At 41.5% G+C, this 13,768-nt stretch overlaps 1 protein-coding gene across 1 annotated transcript; it reads right to left on the bottom strand.

Annotated features, from left to right (window-relative positions):
- Positions 1–1,601: 1,601 nt before the first annotated feature.
- Positions 1,602–12,691, bottom strand: lmod2b (leiomodin 2 (cardiac) b). The gene is made up of 6 exons (XM_079263327.1): positions 12,123–12,691; positions 11,451–11,924; positions 8,254–8,514; positions 7,945–8,157; positions 3,048–3,494; positions 1,602–2,360 (listed from the first exon to the last, which is right to left on the bottom strand). Exons 1-6 carry the CDS (start codon positions 12,396–12,398, stop codon positions 2,334–2,336), a joined length of 1,698 nt encoding a protein of 565 aa, XP_079119453.1. The 5' UTR covers positions 12,399–12,691; the 3' UTR covers positions 1,602–2,333.
- Between the last annotated feature and the right edge of the window lie 1,077 nt (positions 12,692–13,768).

The raw sequence follows: 13,768 nt of genomic DNA, 5'->3' as shown, positions 1-13,768 counted from the left end.
TTAGACAAAATCCAGCAAAGAAGCCGAGTAGAAAGAACTAATTGTCATTCTGTCAATAACATTTTTAGAAGTTAAAGTGAGAATTGCTTGTGTAATGACCAGGCCATTTATTTTTAGGCATGTCCACATCAGCTGACCCTGCAAGCTGCAGTGCTTATTGAAGGGGATTAGAGCAGGTATGGCACTTTCCACTGATGTGGCAACTACTGCTCCAACAGAAACTGATGACACACAAAGAAAATGAAAAGCTTTTAAAAAGGCAGCAGCACTATAGTGACATGAAGGTTTCGGATTTGTATCAGTGGACGAATAAAACTGATTTATTGGAATATTTTTATTGCACAAACTGTGATATGTTTTTCTGAGATTAGGGATTATTGCATCATGAATGGAGACCAATTGATGTGTTTACACAGCTGTGTTTCTTAAATGAATGGATGACAGGTAATCAAAAGTATAATTTAAAAGAAATGTGCACAATTTTCTGGCCCCAACTATGAGGTTATTGTACCTTTTTTTTAATCAAATCTGTGGTTTAAACCTTTTGTAAATCTGTTTTTAATTTAACATAACCATGCACAGCTTAACCTCATGCCATAAATTATATAGCATAAAAAACAAGTTGAATTTTGGGTCAGTTTTTGGTGAAGTGACCGTTTGACCCCGGCATGGCATTTTAAGAATTTGTGGAATTTAAACTTAGCACAGAATAATACAAACTGGTTTCATTCATTACCAGCAAATGCAAAAGTCCAGTTGTAACTGGTGATCAGAACAGCTACAGGGCTGCTTTGTGGTAATGGTGCCTACTTAACATTTTTCTCTGAGTGGTTCGGAGAATGGTGTTAAGATTCTTTATAGTGCAATAAAACCACTGTACATCCTGAAAATAATGTGTTGAATTCTATATGAGGGTGATGCAGAGCACATGCCACATTTACCAGCAGGAAGTTTCAGCTTTTTACAGATAAATTTTATGGACCGGCTCCCTTCTCTGCCCTCTGACAGATAAGACAAAGTATGCATTGTACACATCTTAGCTAGTGTGTCTTAGAAGGTCAAGTTTTCAGCTGTGTTTCTAAACCAGTTACAAGTCTGGCTCAAGGCAGATTTTTTTTTTCTTCAGCTTTTCTTTTTAATGCAATAAAAATTAATTCACTTGACTTTGTGTAATTGGCAAATTTATGATGCTATTGCATGGATTATTTAGATGACATTACTTGTGAAGACGTTGCAACTAGAAGGCCAGCTTTGTTGAAGAGATAAACAGAAAAAATGCCTTAAAAAGACACCTGAAACTGACATGAAGGGATGCAATGATAGCACTAAATTTTAAGTTTAAATTTGAGTTTAAAAAAACAATCAGTGTCCGCTTCTCATTCTACCTGCCAGTGTGTCACAAACGTTTCTTTGGTCTTGTTCTTGTAAATCAGTGAATCAGTCATCAGTAAAAGCATATTTAATCTGGGTTGTGAGATATAAACAGAAATCAGACTAATTTTGAGTAATTTTAGTAGGTTTTTATTGTGACAATCACCAAACTTTTAGCACCTGAGGTTTTGCACTTTCAAGAGTAAAGAATTAGTTGTTTTTCCCCTTTAAACATAATAATCTTATTTTAAATTGTATAATGCTTTTCAGTGTCCTACAGCATTTTAATAGATTTTATAGTGAGTGTTTATTTCCCCGTTTTTATCCTCATGCATTAAAAATGCTTCAAACAAATTGCACAAGAGATCACCTTTTAAGACATGCTAAGTGGAGTGGGTGTGATGTGAATGTGTTGGAGTGAGACGTGCATCAGTAGCGCTTCACCAGCAAGCTGTCTCACTGATTCAATAAATATAAATGAGGCTGTGTGTGCTTGTCCATGACAGCTTGACCATGTTCTGTCAACTAGAACTCACCCAACAAACAAACAAACAAACCCAGAATAAATCAGTCTCCATACTTACTAAAGTAGTATTGTAAACAGCAAATGGTTATATTTAGACATCAAATCCAAGTCCAGCCAACAACAGATCATATTTACAATCTTAAAAGAACATTGAGGTCTTAGAAAAACGCATCAGAAAACAAGACAGGATAAAATGCAAATCATTTACTAATGTGAGTAAACACGTTCTGAAAAATCTTACAATTATTATTGAAAATATAAAGCAGTGCAAATTTCCAGGACATTTGTCTTTTCTTACAGTAAGAATTTAGGTTCGCCTCCTCAGACACACATTTTCACCTTTTGCGTTTCACTGCTTTCATCTCTGTTGGTCACTCTGTCACCGTCATCATCATCACCATCATTACGCAGAGGGGATCTGTGATTTCCGCTTCGGTTATCGCAGATGATGTGGGACTTCCACCTGGAAAATGACAAGAGTGTGTTGGATGTAAATGACCGTATGGAGATGGAACAAGTTTGTTGCGTGCTACACTACACAGACTAACATGGTAACAGGGTGCCAACAGTTTCTATAAATACCTGCGCTGAGAGGCTGGAATTTAGCAGCTTCGATGGGAGACCCCGTTATCTGAGGGCAGAGCTGATTTTCCATAACAATCTGGCTGCTGTGCTACAGCTGCAGTAAAGGCAATACTTATCTCGCCTCTTAAAGATAAACTAAAAGTAAGCCCTGAAGAGAACAGCATGAAACAAGCTGCCTCTACAGTAATGGCTGCTTTTAGTTGCATTATTTGCCTTATTATCTCTGATTTTCATCCCACCTTTTTACATATAATTTCATTTCATCATCCTCTTCAGAAAAGGAGAATGATCAGTACTTGACAAGCCTGGCTCACATTATTGGCTGTGTCCCCATCTGGCTGGAAAAGCATTGTGATCATACCACGGTTGCTACCTACAGCGGTCTAGAGACAGAGCATCAGTCACAGAGATGACTCAGACTCTGCTGACTATGTGTCATCCTCATCTAAATTAAACTCCCAGTTTGTCCTGCTTGCCTTTACTTTGTCCTTTCTTTCTTTCTTTGGATGACTGCTGTGTATCTGAACCATTCTCCACAATTTTTTAAAGCACCCCGTCCCCTCACCCGTCTCAGGCTGCGGACGCTGCTGTTACGGATGGACTCCATCAGCTGATCGTGGGCTGATCTCATTGGCGTGGACGGCCTGCTGCCCTCCTCCCCTCTCCTCTCCCCCGACACTGGCCTAAGGGCATTCTTGAGCTCCTTCAGGATGCTGTTTGTTTCTTCTTTCCCCACCTCCTTACTCTTTTTGCTCTTCTTCCCTTTCGTTTTGGACACCTTTTTGCTGCCTGCCTCGTGGGCCTTGATGACCTCAGCAATCATCCTCGTGGGTTTCTTCTTCTCCATCTGTGGCTGAGGAGGAGGGGGAGGAGGAGGAGGAGGCGGGGGAGGAGGAGGGAGAGGAGGTGCAGGGAGAGTAGGTTTCTTAGCCGATTCGTTTCGGGGCAGTTTGGGTGAGGACCACGGAGAAGCCCGAGGTGAGCTGCAAGGTGATGGACTAGGTGTTCCTCTCTACAAGGAAAGAAGCAAATATAGAATTACAAAGTGAAACTGAAAGCATGGAAACAGAGAAAATGACCAAATCAGCTGAAAAGAAACAAGAAAGTGAAAACTGTTCTGTAGCATTTGTATTAAACAAATTTGAATGAACAGCTTCAGATAAGTTAGTATGGAAGGTGTGAAGAATTCGCAAAAATGAGCACTAATTTATGATTTGCATGAATTCTTCCGCGCTTCCCTAAATAATTTCTATATTGGTGTTATGCCATTGATAAAAATGAATAAACGAATAAATCATAAGGTAATGATTGGTTTACAGACATCTCTGATTGATCATAGGAATATTTCCTGATAATCTCTGAATCTATCGAACAGTAGAGACTAGCAACATCTTATACTGATTGCAGTTTTTGTTTTTGTGACCAATACTTCATCATTATTTTACTGCATAATCCCTTAAACCTTCTTCACAGAGTTTACATTTAGTCATGCACACAACAGTTGTGTTTCCATTTATGATCCATTAATGAAAGAGCCACATAATATCTGCATTATATGTGGTTCATATTAGATTTTGACTGTGCATCAATGCCGTACTAGTTACAGTATTTGTACTGCAACAGGTTGCACCGTCACACCATATTAGCATGTAAGCATGGTCACGTTAAACATAGGAAATGAAAGGAAATGGCATGTTTATTCTGGTTAGGGTCCGAGCCATACGAAGTATGGCAGGGCCCTATTGTTACTGTAATTAGGGTCCGAGCCATACGAAGTATGGCAAGGCCCTATTGTTTTCCAAATGTTTATTATTCTCCTTCTAAGCACAACTCACTCAATTTTGACCCACTTAGGCCCCGTGAAAAGTTGCGAAACTTGGCACACACCTCACGTCCGGTGAAAATTTCGATAATCTGGCGTTTGTATGCACGCCAATGCAGAAATGCCTCGACGGCGCCCCCTAGAAACGCCAAAAATGGCCTCTAGAATGGGGTAAAAAAAATTTAGTTGAACGTAGGACGACGAAATTCGGTACACATGTCTATCACCTCAAGACAAGTAAAAAAGTCAATTGTAGACCTGTTGTCATGGTAACAGTCTGTCCGCCATCTTGGCGTTTGTGGCCATTTTTTGGCCCGTTTTGGACAATTCGGGCGCATCGCATTTGAACGAACTAGTCTGAGGGGATTCATGCTATTGGCTCCACATTCGCCATGGAGCTTCTTGACAAGATGGGGACCAAAAGTTATTCAAATCTTTCTGATAGGAGAAAGCGTGTTACCGTGGCAACCCATGGAAAAAAGCGTTCTCGCCATGAAACACGGTTTGCTTATATCTTCGCAGAAATACGTCCGATCGGAACCAAAATTAAAATAATTCATGTTTGGTAGGTCCTTCACGCATTGTAATATGTATTGTGGGGGGAGCGCATTTTGGGGGGGGCCCCGAGGGGCCCGATAGTCTACTTTGACCTATGGCTACGAAATTCGGTACATATGTATAAGTAACCAAGACGAGCAAAAAACTCTATTGAGAACCTGTTACCATGGCAACGGGGTGTCCGCCATCTTGGCGTTTATGCCCTTTTAATCACTTTAAGCGCATCGTATTTGAACGAACTAGTCTGAGGCGATTCATGCTATCGGCTCCACATTCGCCATGGAGCTTCATGACAAGATGGGGATCAAAAGTTATTCAAATCTTTCTGATAGGAGAAAGCGTGTTACCGTGGCAACCCATGGAAAAAAGCGTTCTCGCCATGAAACACGGTTTGCTTATATCTCTGCAGAAATGCATCCGATCGGAACCAAAATTCCAATAATTCATATTTCGAGGGTCCTTAACGCATTGTAATATGTATTGTGGGGGGGACAAATTTTGGGGGGGGCCCCTAGGGGCCCGATCGTCTACTTTGAGCTAGGGCTACGAAATTCGGCACACATGTGTATCAACCCTAGACAAGCAAAAAACTCAATTTAGCACCTGTTACCATGGCACTGGAGAGTCCGCCATCTTGGAAAAAAACCTTCTCGCCATGAAACACGGTTTGCTTATATCTTTGCACAAATTCATGCGATGTGCACCAAAACTTTAACTATTCATATTTGGTAGGTCCTTGACACATTACAGAATGTATTGTGGGGGGGGGGACTTTTTGGGGGGGGCCCTCAGGGGCCCGATCGTCTACTTTCACCTATGGCTACGAAATTCGACACACATGTGTAACAACGCAAGGCGAGTAAAAAAGTGCATTGACCACCTGTTACCATGGCAACGGGGTGTCCGCCATCTTGGCGTTTACGCCCATTTAGCACTGTATGTGCATTGTTTTTGGACAAACTACTTTTGAATTCGTGCCTTTTACTTCACATCCACCCGGAAGCTTTGTGGCGAGTTCGGGTGGAGGGTTCGGCATGAGGCGAGGACCCGATGGATGCCGCTTGCGGCTTTAATGTTTATTATTATTCTATATTATTCTTCTCAGCACAACTCACTCAATTTTGACCCCCTTAGACCCCGTGAAAAGTTGCGAAACTTGGCACACACCTCAGTCCCGGCGAAAATAGCAATATTCTGGGGTCTGCGTGCACGCCAATGCAAAAATGCCTCGACGGCGCCCCCTAGAAACGCCAAAAATGGCCTCTAGAATGGGGTCAAAAAAATTTAGTTTGACGTAGGACGACGAAATTCGGTACACATGTCTACCACATCAAGACAAGTGAAAAAGTCATTGAAACGCCTGTTGTCATGGCAACGGGCTGTCCGCCATCTTGGCGTTTGTGGCCATTTTTTTGCCCGTTTTTGTCAATTTGGGCGCATCGCATTTGAACGAACTAGTCTGAGGCGATTCAGGCTATTGGCTCCACATTCGCCATGGAGCTTCGTGACAAGATGGGGACCAAAAGTTATTCAAATCTTTCTGATAGGAGAAAGCGTGTTACCGTGGCAACCCATGGAAAAAAGCGTTCTCGCCATGAAACACGGTTCACTTCTATCTCTGCAGAAATGCATCCGATCGGAACCAAAATTCCAATAATTCATATTTGGTAGGTCCTTAACGCATTGTAATATGTATTGTGGGGGGGGCACATTTTTGAGCTAGGGCTACGAAATTTGGCACACATGTGTATCAACCCTAGACAAGCAAAAAACTGTATTAAGCACCTGTTACCATGGCACTGGAGTGTCCGCCATCTTGGAAAAAAACCTTCTCGCCATGAAACACGGTTTGCTTATATCTTTGCACAAATTCATGTGATGTGCACCAAAACTGTAACTATTCATATTTGGTAGGTCCTTAACACATTATAGAATGTATTGTGGGGGGGCACTTTTTGGGGGGGCCCCTAGGGGCCCGATCGTCTACTTTCACCTATGGCTACGAAATTCGGCACACATGTCTAACAACCCAAGGCGAGTAAAAAAGTGCATTGACCACCTGTTACCATGGCAACAGAGTGTCCGCCATCTTGACGTTTACGCCCATTTAGCACTGTATGTTCATTGTTTTTGAACAAACTAGTTTTGGATTCGTGCCTTATACTTCAGATCCACCCGGAAGCTTTGTGGCGAGTTCGGGTGGAGGGTTCGGCATGAGGCGAGGACCCGATGGATGCCGCTTGCGGCTTTAATTAAACTTGTTATTGTCAACATTTAATTGCTCTATTTGAGGAAAATTTAATATTTTTTTCATATGGGGACAGCTAAAAAAAAAAAAGTAGCTGCACTGGTCACAGTTTTCCCTTTACAAAATGTGTCACCAACGTGTTCAGTTGTGACCAGATTAAAGCAAAGCATGTCTTATTGGTGCATGACAAACACCAGCAATGAAATATAAAAACAATTATTTAAAACTCAGTAAACAACAGATAAGATGCACGAAATAAGGAGTTGCTAACTCTGGTCTTCGAGGGCTGCAGTCCTGCAAGTGTTGGGAGTTTCCCTGCATCAACATGCCTGACACGTACCAGACTTAATCAGCAGACCTGTGCAGAGCTTTACATCAAACTCTGTTTATTACCCATCAGTTTGAGTTAGGTGTGTTGTAGCAGGTAAACTTCAAACATTTGCAGGACTGGAGTTAGCAACCACAGCTCTACTTGATGGTACATGTAAGTAAGTAAGTAAATTAATAAGGAATTTAGCAATTTCCCAGTAGGATAATCTCAACTAACTCAGTATCATCTACATCACAAGTGTCAAACTCCAGTTCTCAACGGCTGGTATCCTGCAGGTTTTTGTTGTCTCCATGCTCTAACGCACTTGACAAGGAGCTGCTGGATCCATTGGATTTGAATCATGTGTGCTTGTAAAGGGAAACGACAAAAACCTGCTGGATGCCGGCCCTCCAGGACTGGAGTTTGACACCCCTGATCCACATTATAGTCTTCCATTCTGAATTACAGATAAGTACTGTTAACCAGTTGGAGACAGTCAAGCTAAATAAAGTAAAGCAGCAAACCAGTGCAGATGTTCGACGGTTAACGACTCCATCTTGCACCCCCTGTTGGCCCTGCTGTTGTCGCTGCTCCTGAAGGCGTTTCTGCCTCTGACGATCCTGGTTTCTGGTCAGGATCCCTGTCATGCTCATTCTGGGACCAGGAAGGTTGAACTGGTAGCCCAGTTTGATCAGAGTGTAGTTTTCCCTTAGAATCTTCACCATCTCCATTTCTACCTGCAGAGACGTGTTTTTGGGAGGAAGGGGAACCGTTCAGTTACCGTAGCGTTACAGCAACACAGAGAGTTTTGTTTGATTTCGATTAAAACCAACCTGTCCTCCACACATGTGCCTCTGGTTATGGAAGCGAAGCTCAGTCAAAGTGTTGTTCCCTGGAAGTGCTTGAACCAAAGCCATCACACCCTTTCCGGTCACATAGTTGGACTCTATATTCAGACTGGTGATGGACGAGTTCTCCTTTAGCATCTTAGCAATGGCCAGAGCCACAGGGTCGTCCGCCCGAGTGTTTGCAAGGCTGAAGACTCGAACGTGTGTGTTGGACCGCAGGGTTTCAGCAAATCTGATTAGAGTGTCCTAGAAAGGGAGAAGAACATTTTTAGATAAGCTGATGAGGGTTAAAGTGCAGTACATAAATTAATTTCAGTAATTACCCACCACTTAGAAGTCAAAGCATCCTTAAAGCATCACTTTTGTAAGACCAAGGTTGGTCGCATTGACACAAAGAGTCAATGCGAATAATAAAAAAGGAACTTTTTTTTTTTTTTTTTTTTTTTTAGTCAATTAGAATGAGTTAAACATTAAAACATCCTTTTTAAGGAATTAATTTTATGGCCTGAGCCTTTATGAGGCTTCAAATAAAGTTGGATTTTTGGGTTCCCCCAGACCGCCTCAGCATGAAAGTTTCTGGACCTTCACTGGTGTTTATTATTTTTCTATGCTGTAAATGTAAGCCACACATTCATTTGCATTATTTATGATTGGCTTACAATATACTTGTGTCAGGCTGGATGTGGTTTTTAACCTAAACAGGAATCCTAGATTCAGAACAACAGTCAGGTATTAATTGTGCAGTGTTTGTGACATGTTTGTGGAGTCAGTAGTTTTCTGACTGTTGTTTAGAAATTTCATGTTTAAATCTATTTGTTGCTTCATTCTTCAGAGAATCAAATTATCACGAGACTAATGTAAAATTTAGTGTTATATCATTATCAATTGTGAGGACATTGGTGCAATGTCTACATGTGGGCAACTGACTGATATAAGAAATGTTTCATTGTCTTTATCCCTGGCTTCTAAAAAAAAAAAACTTTATTTTTTCATTCTTAGACTGTGAGTCCATAATAAAGATTGAATTGAACTGGGTTTTTTTTTTTTTGCGTACGACTATGTTATACTGAATTTGTATTTAAAAGTAAGAGAAAAGGCAAGACATATTTAAACTAAACAAGATAATCACTTTAACTACCTTGGTTTTTAAAATTTGAAACAAAAGGTGCGACAAAGTGTGAAACAAGCCTTCTTCTACTGGTGGCCAAGTCTGGTCCTCGACAACTACCATCCTGCAACTTTTAGGTGTATCCCGTCTCCTAAAACACCTGAATCAAAGGAATGGCTTGTTACCAGGCCTCTGCAGAGCTGGACGACATGCAGATGAGGGAATTCACCCACTGGATTCAGGTGTGCTGGAGCAGGGTTGCAATTAAAGCATAGCACAGCTTAAACAAACAATTGTGCATGTACCATACACCCGGCAGCAGGAAGTGATTAAACCAGTTATGTTTGTGTATCAATCATGACATTTTCATGGTTTTAGTCAACCATTGACATTCATTCATTTCCGAACCGCTTATTCCAATTCAGGGTCGCGGGGAAGCTGGAGCCTATCCCAGCCGGCTTTGGACGACAGGGTACACCCTGGACAGCTCGCCAGTCCATCGCAGGGCCACACAGAGAGACGAACAACCACACTCACACTCACTCTAGGGGCAATTTAGAGTGACCAATTAACCATGTGTTTGGATGGTGGGAGGAAGCCGGAGTACCCGGAGAGAACCCACGCATACACGGGGAGAACATGCAAACTCCACACAGAAAGGCCACTGACCAAACCAGCCAAGGATTGAACCAGCAACCTTCTTGCTGTGAGGCCACAGTGCTAACCACTGTGCCACCGTGCAGCAACCATTGACAAAACAGTATAAAATCAGGTTTGTGTTTAATTGACTTTTTTATCTAAATTATTTAACCGTAAGTATATAATTTGCAAATGCACCATGCTCACTCACGCATATGCTAGGAAAGAGCCTTTAAAAGGGTGGTGTGGAGGTGTGGAGGCTCAAGCAGCCGCATAGTTCCCTTTTTTGATCAGTTTTGGGTTTTCTTTTTGTTTGTTCTTTATTTGTTTTAGCAAGTGCGCCACTGTGCCCTTCATTACATAACCACAGCAAGACGTCTGATTCTAATAATAAGTTGTCGAACTATTTAAGAGGAGGAAGCTGGAAACTTCTGGACATCTGACCAAATTTCAACACAGTTCAAGCATTACTGGAGTTGCCATCTGAAAGTGACCTAAAACTGAGCAATAGGTGGTTGTTCCTTTATACACACATATACTCACACACACACACACACACACACACACAGACACACTTCTTCTCCTCTCCTGCATAACTAATCTACCTGCACAAAACTGTTGTAACACATTATATTTCTGACATGAAAATAGCAGTAAATTAATGCATCCGTATGCTTTCATTTCAATCCAATGACCTGGAAGATTTTGTTACCACACAGGCCAAAGAATTCTAAGTTTATTCATAGTTTGAAAACAAAAAACTTGAAATTAATCAGCTCAGAGGCTTTAATCCATGCTTAAGATTGCAGTTAAAAACTCATCTTGCTTGCAAGTCAATAGATATAGGCAATACATTTTTATGGACTTTTTGTTGTATACCATCACCTCATATTTCTAATGGGGAATTTCTATTTTTTGTGAAGTGGAAAGATATCTGATTAGACTGGAACTAACCTCACAGTTTACTCCATAACAGTCTTCCGTAATGTGCATGTATGAAAACAACATTTGACAGAGGCATTGGGACCTCCTTTTTTTCTATAAAAATGCTAAAATCAAACTTCACATTTGTTTGTAAAGTTTGACAGATTAAATTTTTTTCTCAAGCCCCCTGCGACCCTGAACTGAATTTAGAAGGTATAGAAAATATGGAGGATATTTATATTATCTTCTCTGTTTTGCCTTTAGATGATTTACATTTACTCCTCTGTTAGATCAAGCAGAGCAGCAGAGCTTTAGAAAGTATTTTCACACTCAATATCATCTGTTTAACAGAACAAATCACCAAGAGAGGTTTTGTGTTTTGTCACTTGTTGATGCTTTAACCGTGTTTTAACAACAAAACCAAAAATCAGAAGAGCAAAAGGTCCCTTTGGACTCTCAGACCAAACATCACAACGTTTCCATGAGGAAGAGACGTTAGAAGTGGGCGTACCTGTGATATGTCATCGATGTTGTTCAGGTTAACCTCAGTGAGTTCGGGGTCATTGTTGAGGGCCCGCTGCAGGGCATCATCAACAACAGTTGGGTTTCCGCTTGTGTTTGGGTCGACAGGTGGAGGAGGAGGAGGAGGAGGATGAGGAGGAGGAGGAGGAGTCAGCCTCATGGGTTCTGTTTTCGGCTGCGTTGTCAGCTGCCCTGAATCCTTAAAGTGTTCAGGTTTCAATTTACTAACTTGTTCCTCCTCTTCTTCCTCCTCCTCATCCTCCTCCTCCTCCTCATCATCATCATCCTCTTCAGTTACAGGTTCTTCTTCCTCACTTTCCTCCTCTTCAAAACTCCCAACGCTCTCCTCTTCCTCTTTTTGTGCTTCATTTGATTTTTCAGACTTTTTCTGCTCCTTCTCATTCTCATCATCTTTTTCATCCTCTTCTTCACTGTGTCCTTCCGTCATGCTCTCCTCTTCATCCTGTTCCCATACAATTATTCAGAACTACAAATGCCAAACAGTAACTCTATCACAACGTTTCCATGAGGAAGAGACGTTAAACTTAAGTAGGATACGTTTAATGAAGCTAATTTAGCTCTGAATGCTACGTGGTAAAATCCCAAACACAGTACCATTGTATCTCATCTATACTTTAAATATAATTAGGTTATCACTGACCGGTTTGGGGCTTCCTCCTCCTATCTCGTCCTCCAACAGTCTACGAGTCTCATTTTCCCAGTACTTCATGAGAGCCTCTCTGCTGAAAGTGCCCGTCGGGGTTTTATCGGTCTGGTCTCTTTGTCTGAGTCCAATGGGCACGTTGGCGTCAGGATCAATGTCTGCCAACTCCTTTTCCAACTCAGCCAGCTCCTCTGGGCTGAGAGAAGCCAAAAGCTCATCCTCATCGACATCTTCATACTTACTCAGCTCTCGACGATATCCAAAACAGCTCATGGTAAAAACCTGATGGTCATACACAAGTCAGAGCTCAACTAATACACAAGTTGTTAATTAGTGTATGACCCTACTGCTGATCCCAAAATGGAGGCAGTTGGAAAAGATCCTGTTCACCATGAGGATGCTGGGGATCGAAGGACACAAATCAGCTTTCAGGTGAGGCGATCCATGCCAATAGAAGACATTTATACCAACAGAGACCAGTAAAAGAATATTTCTGATGAGAACCCCCACCAGTCTGAGCTGGGATTGTCTTGGCGTCCGAGTTTATGTAAGGGAGAGAGAGTGTGTGCCCGTGTCCTCTCTTCTCTAATCTCCCCAGCTGCTGTTTGGGCCTTAAGAGAGGGATCAGAGGGGAACGTACCAAAGTAGGCTCCATGATGCAGCGTCTTTTTTTGGGAGTCACTGCTCTGAGAGGCAGAGCTACAAAAAGCCGGTGAGCTCAGAGGCTGTGTGGCCTCTCAACATAGCAATTTGTCTCCACAACATGAGTGGCTTTGTTCAAGGCCAAAAAAAGACCATCTGGGCCGAACAGATAGCTGCAGTCAAACAACAAAGATAATCAGAGATTGTGTGTCACCCAAAAACTGGCACAAGCTCTCCCTCTAACAAAGTCTTGTAACATAAACTTTATGTATTAAGTCATTTCAGTTACTTGAGTGATGAGGTAAATGTCTATAGTTTACATTAATTGTTTCAACAACAGCTGGATGAATTGTTGCGGAATTTGTCATTCACATTAACCCCATCTCAGGATAGTTCTTAATGGAGACAATAAAATCATACAAAATCAGCTACTTTGGTAAAATAATATTTATAATCATTCACAGCCGTAAGCTACTTTGCATTTAATGTTAATTAGCATTTGTTAGCATGCTAATTTCAAACAAAGTGGGAAATATAAGCTGTGTTTGTATTTATGGATTGGAAGGAAGTGGTTTATGAAAGCATGTCCTTTGAAGTTCATTCAGACCAAACCGAGCAGTGATAAAATGATCCAGTACTACTACAAGTACTACTTCTGTCACATAGTAGCATCATACCTGTCAAGTTGTGGATAGTTGCTGCTATAGTTGTTGCTGAATGTTTATTCTTTGCAGGGGCGGGGGTGGTGGGGGGGGGGGGGGGGTGTTTCTCTTCTCATATCAGTGTATTTTTTCCCTAAATGTAAATACGGGAAAAATAAGAGAAAATGAAAATATGTGACAACATCGGGAAACAGGGGAAAATATGGTAGTTTCCTGGGCAAAACGGGATACTTTACAGCTGTGAGTAGTATTAAGGGTGACAGCATTCACCTGCATGTCTATCAATGAATCAGAAAAGATCAATGCATTGTTTCCTTTTTTATTTTTCCTGATATTTGA

Source organism: Telmatherina bonti (assembly GCF_933228915.1).
Source record: "Telmatherina bonti genome assembly, chromosome: 23".
In the NCBI taxonomy this organism is placed as follows: Eukaryota; Metazoa; Chordata; class Actinopteri; order Atheriniformes; family Telmatherinidae; genus Telmatherina; species Telmatherina bonti.
The sequence above is the reverse complement of the archived record's forward strand: the minus strand, read 5'-3'. Positions and strand labels throughout refer to the sequence as shown.

Excerpts from the sequence above, each read along its gene's own strand:
- lmod2b (XM_079263327.1), bottom strand. The coding sequence starts at position 12,398 with ATGAGCTGTTTTGGATATCGTCGAGAGCTGAGTAAGTATGAAGATGTC. Across the intron at positions 3,495-7,944 it reads ACCGTCGAACATCTGCACTG|AGAGGAACACCTAGTCCATC; the intron begins GTTTGCTGCTTT and ends CTTTCCTTGTAG. Across the intron at positions 2,361-3,047 it reads GCGTCCGCAGCCTGAGACGG|GTGGAAGTCCCACATCATCT; the intron begins GTGAGGGGACGG and ends GTCATTTTCCAG.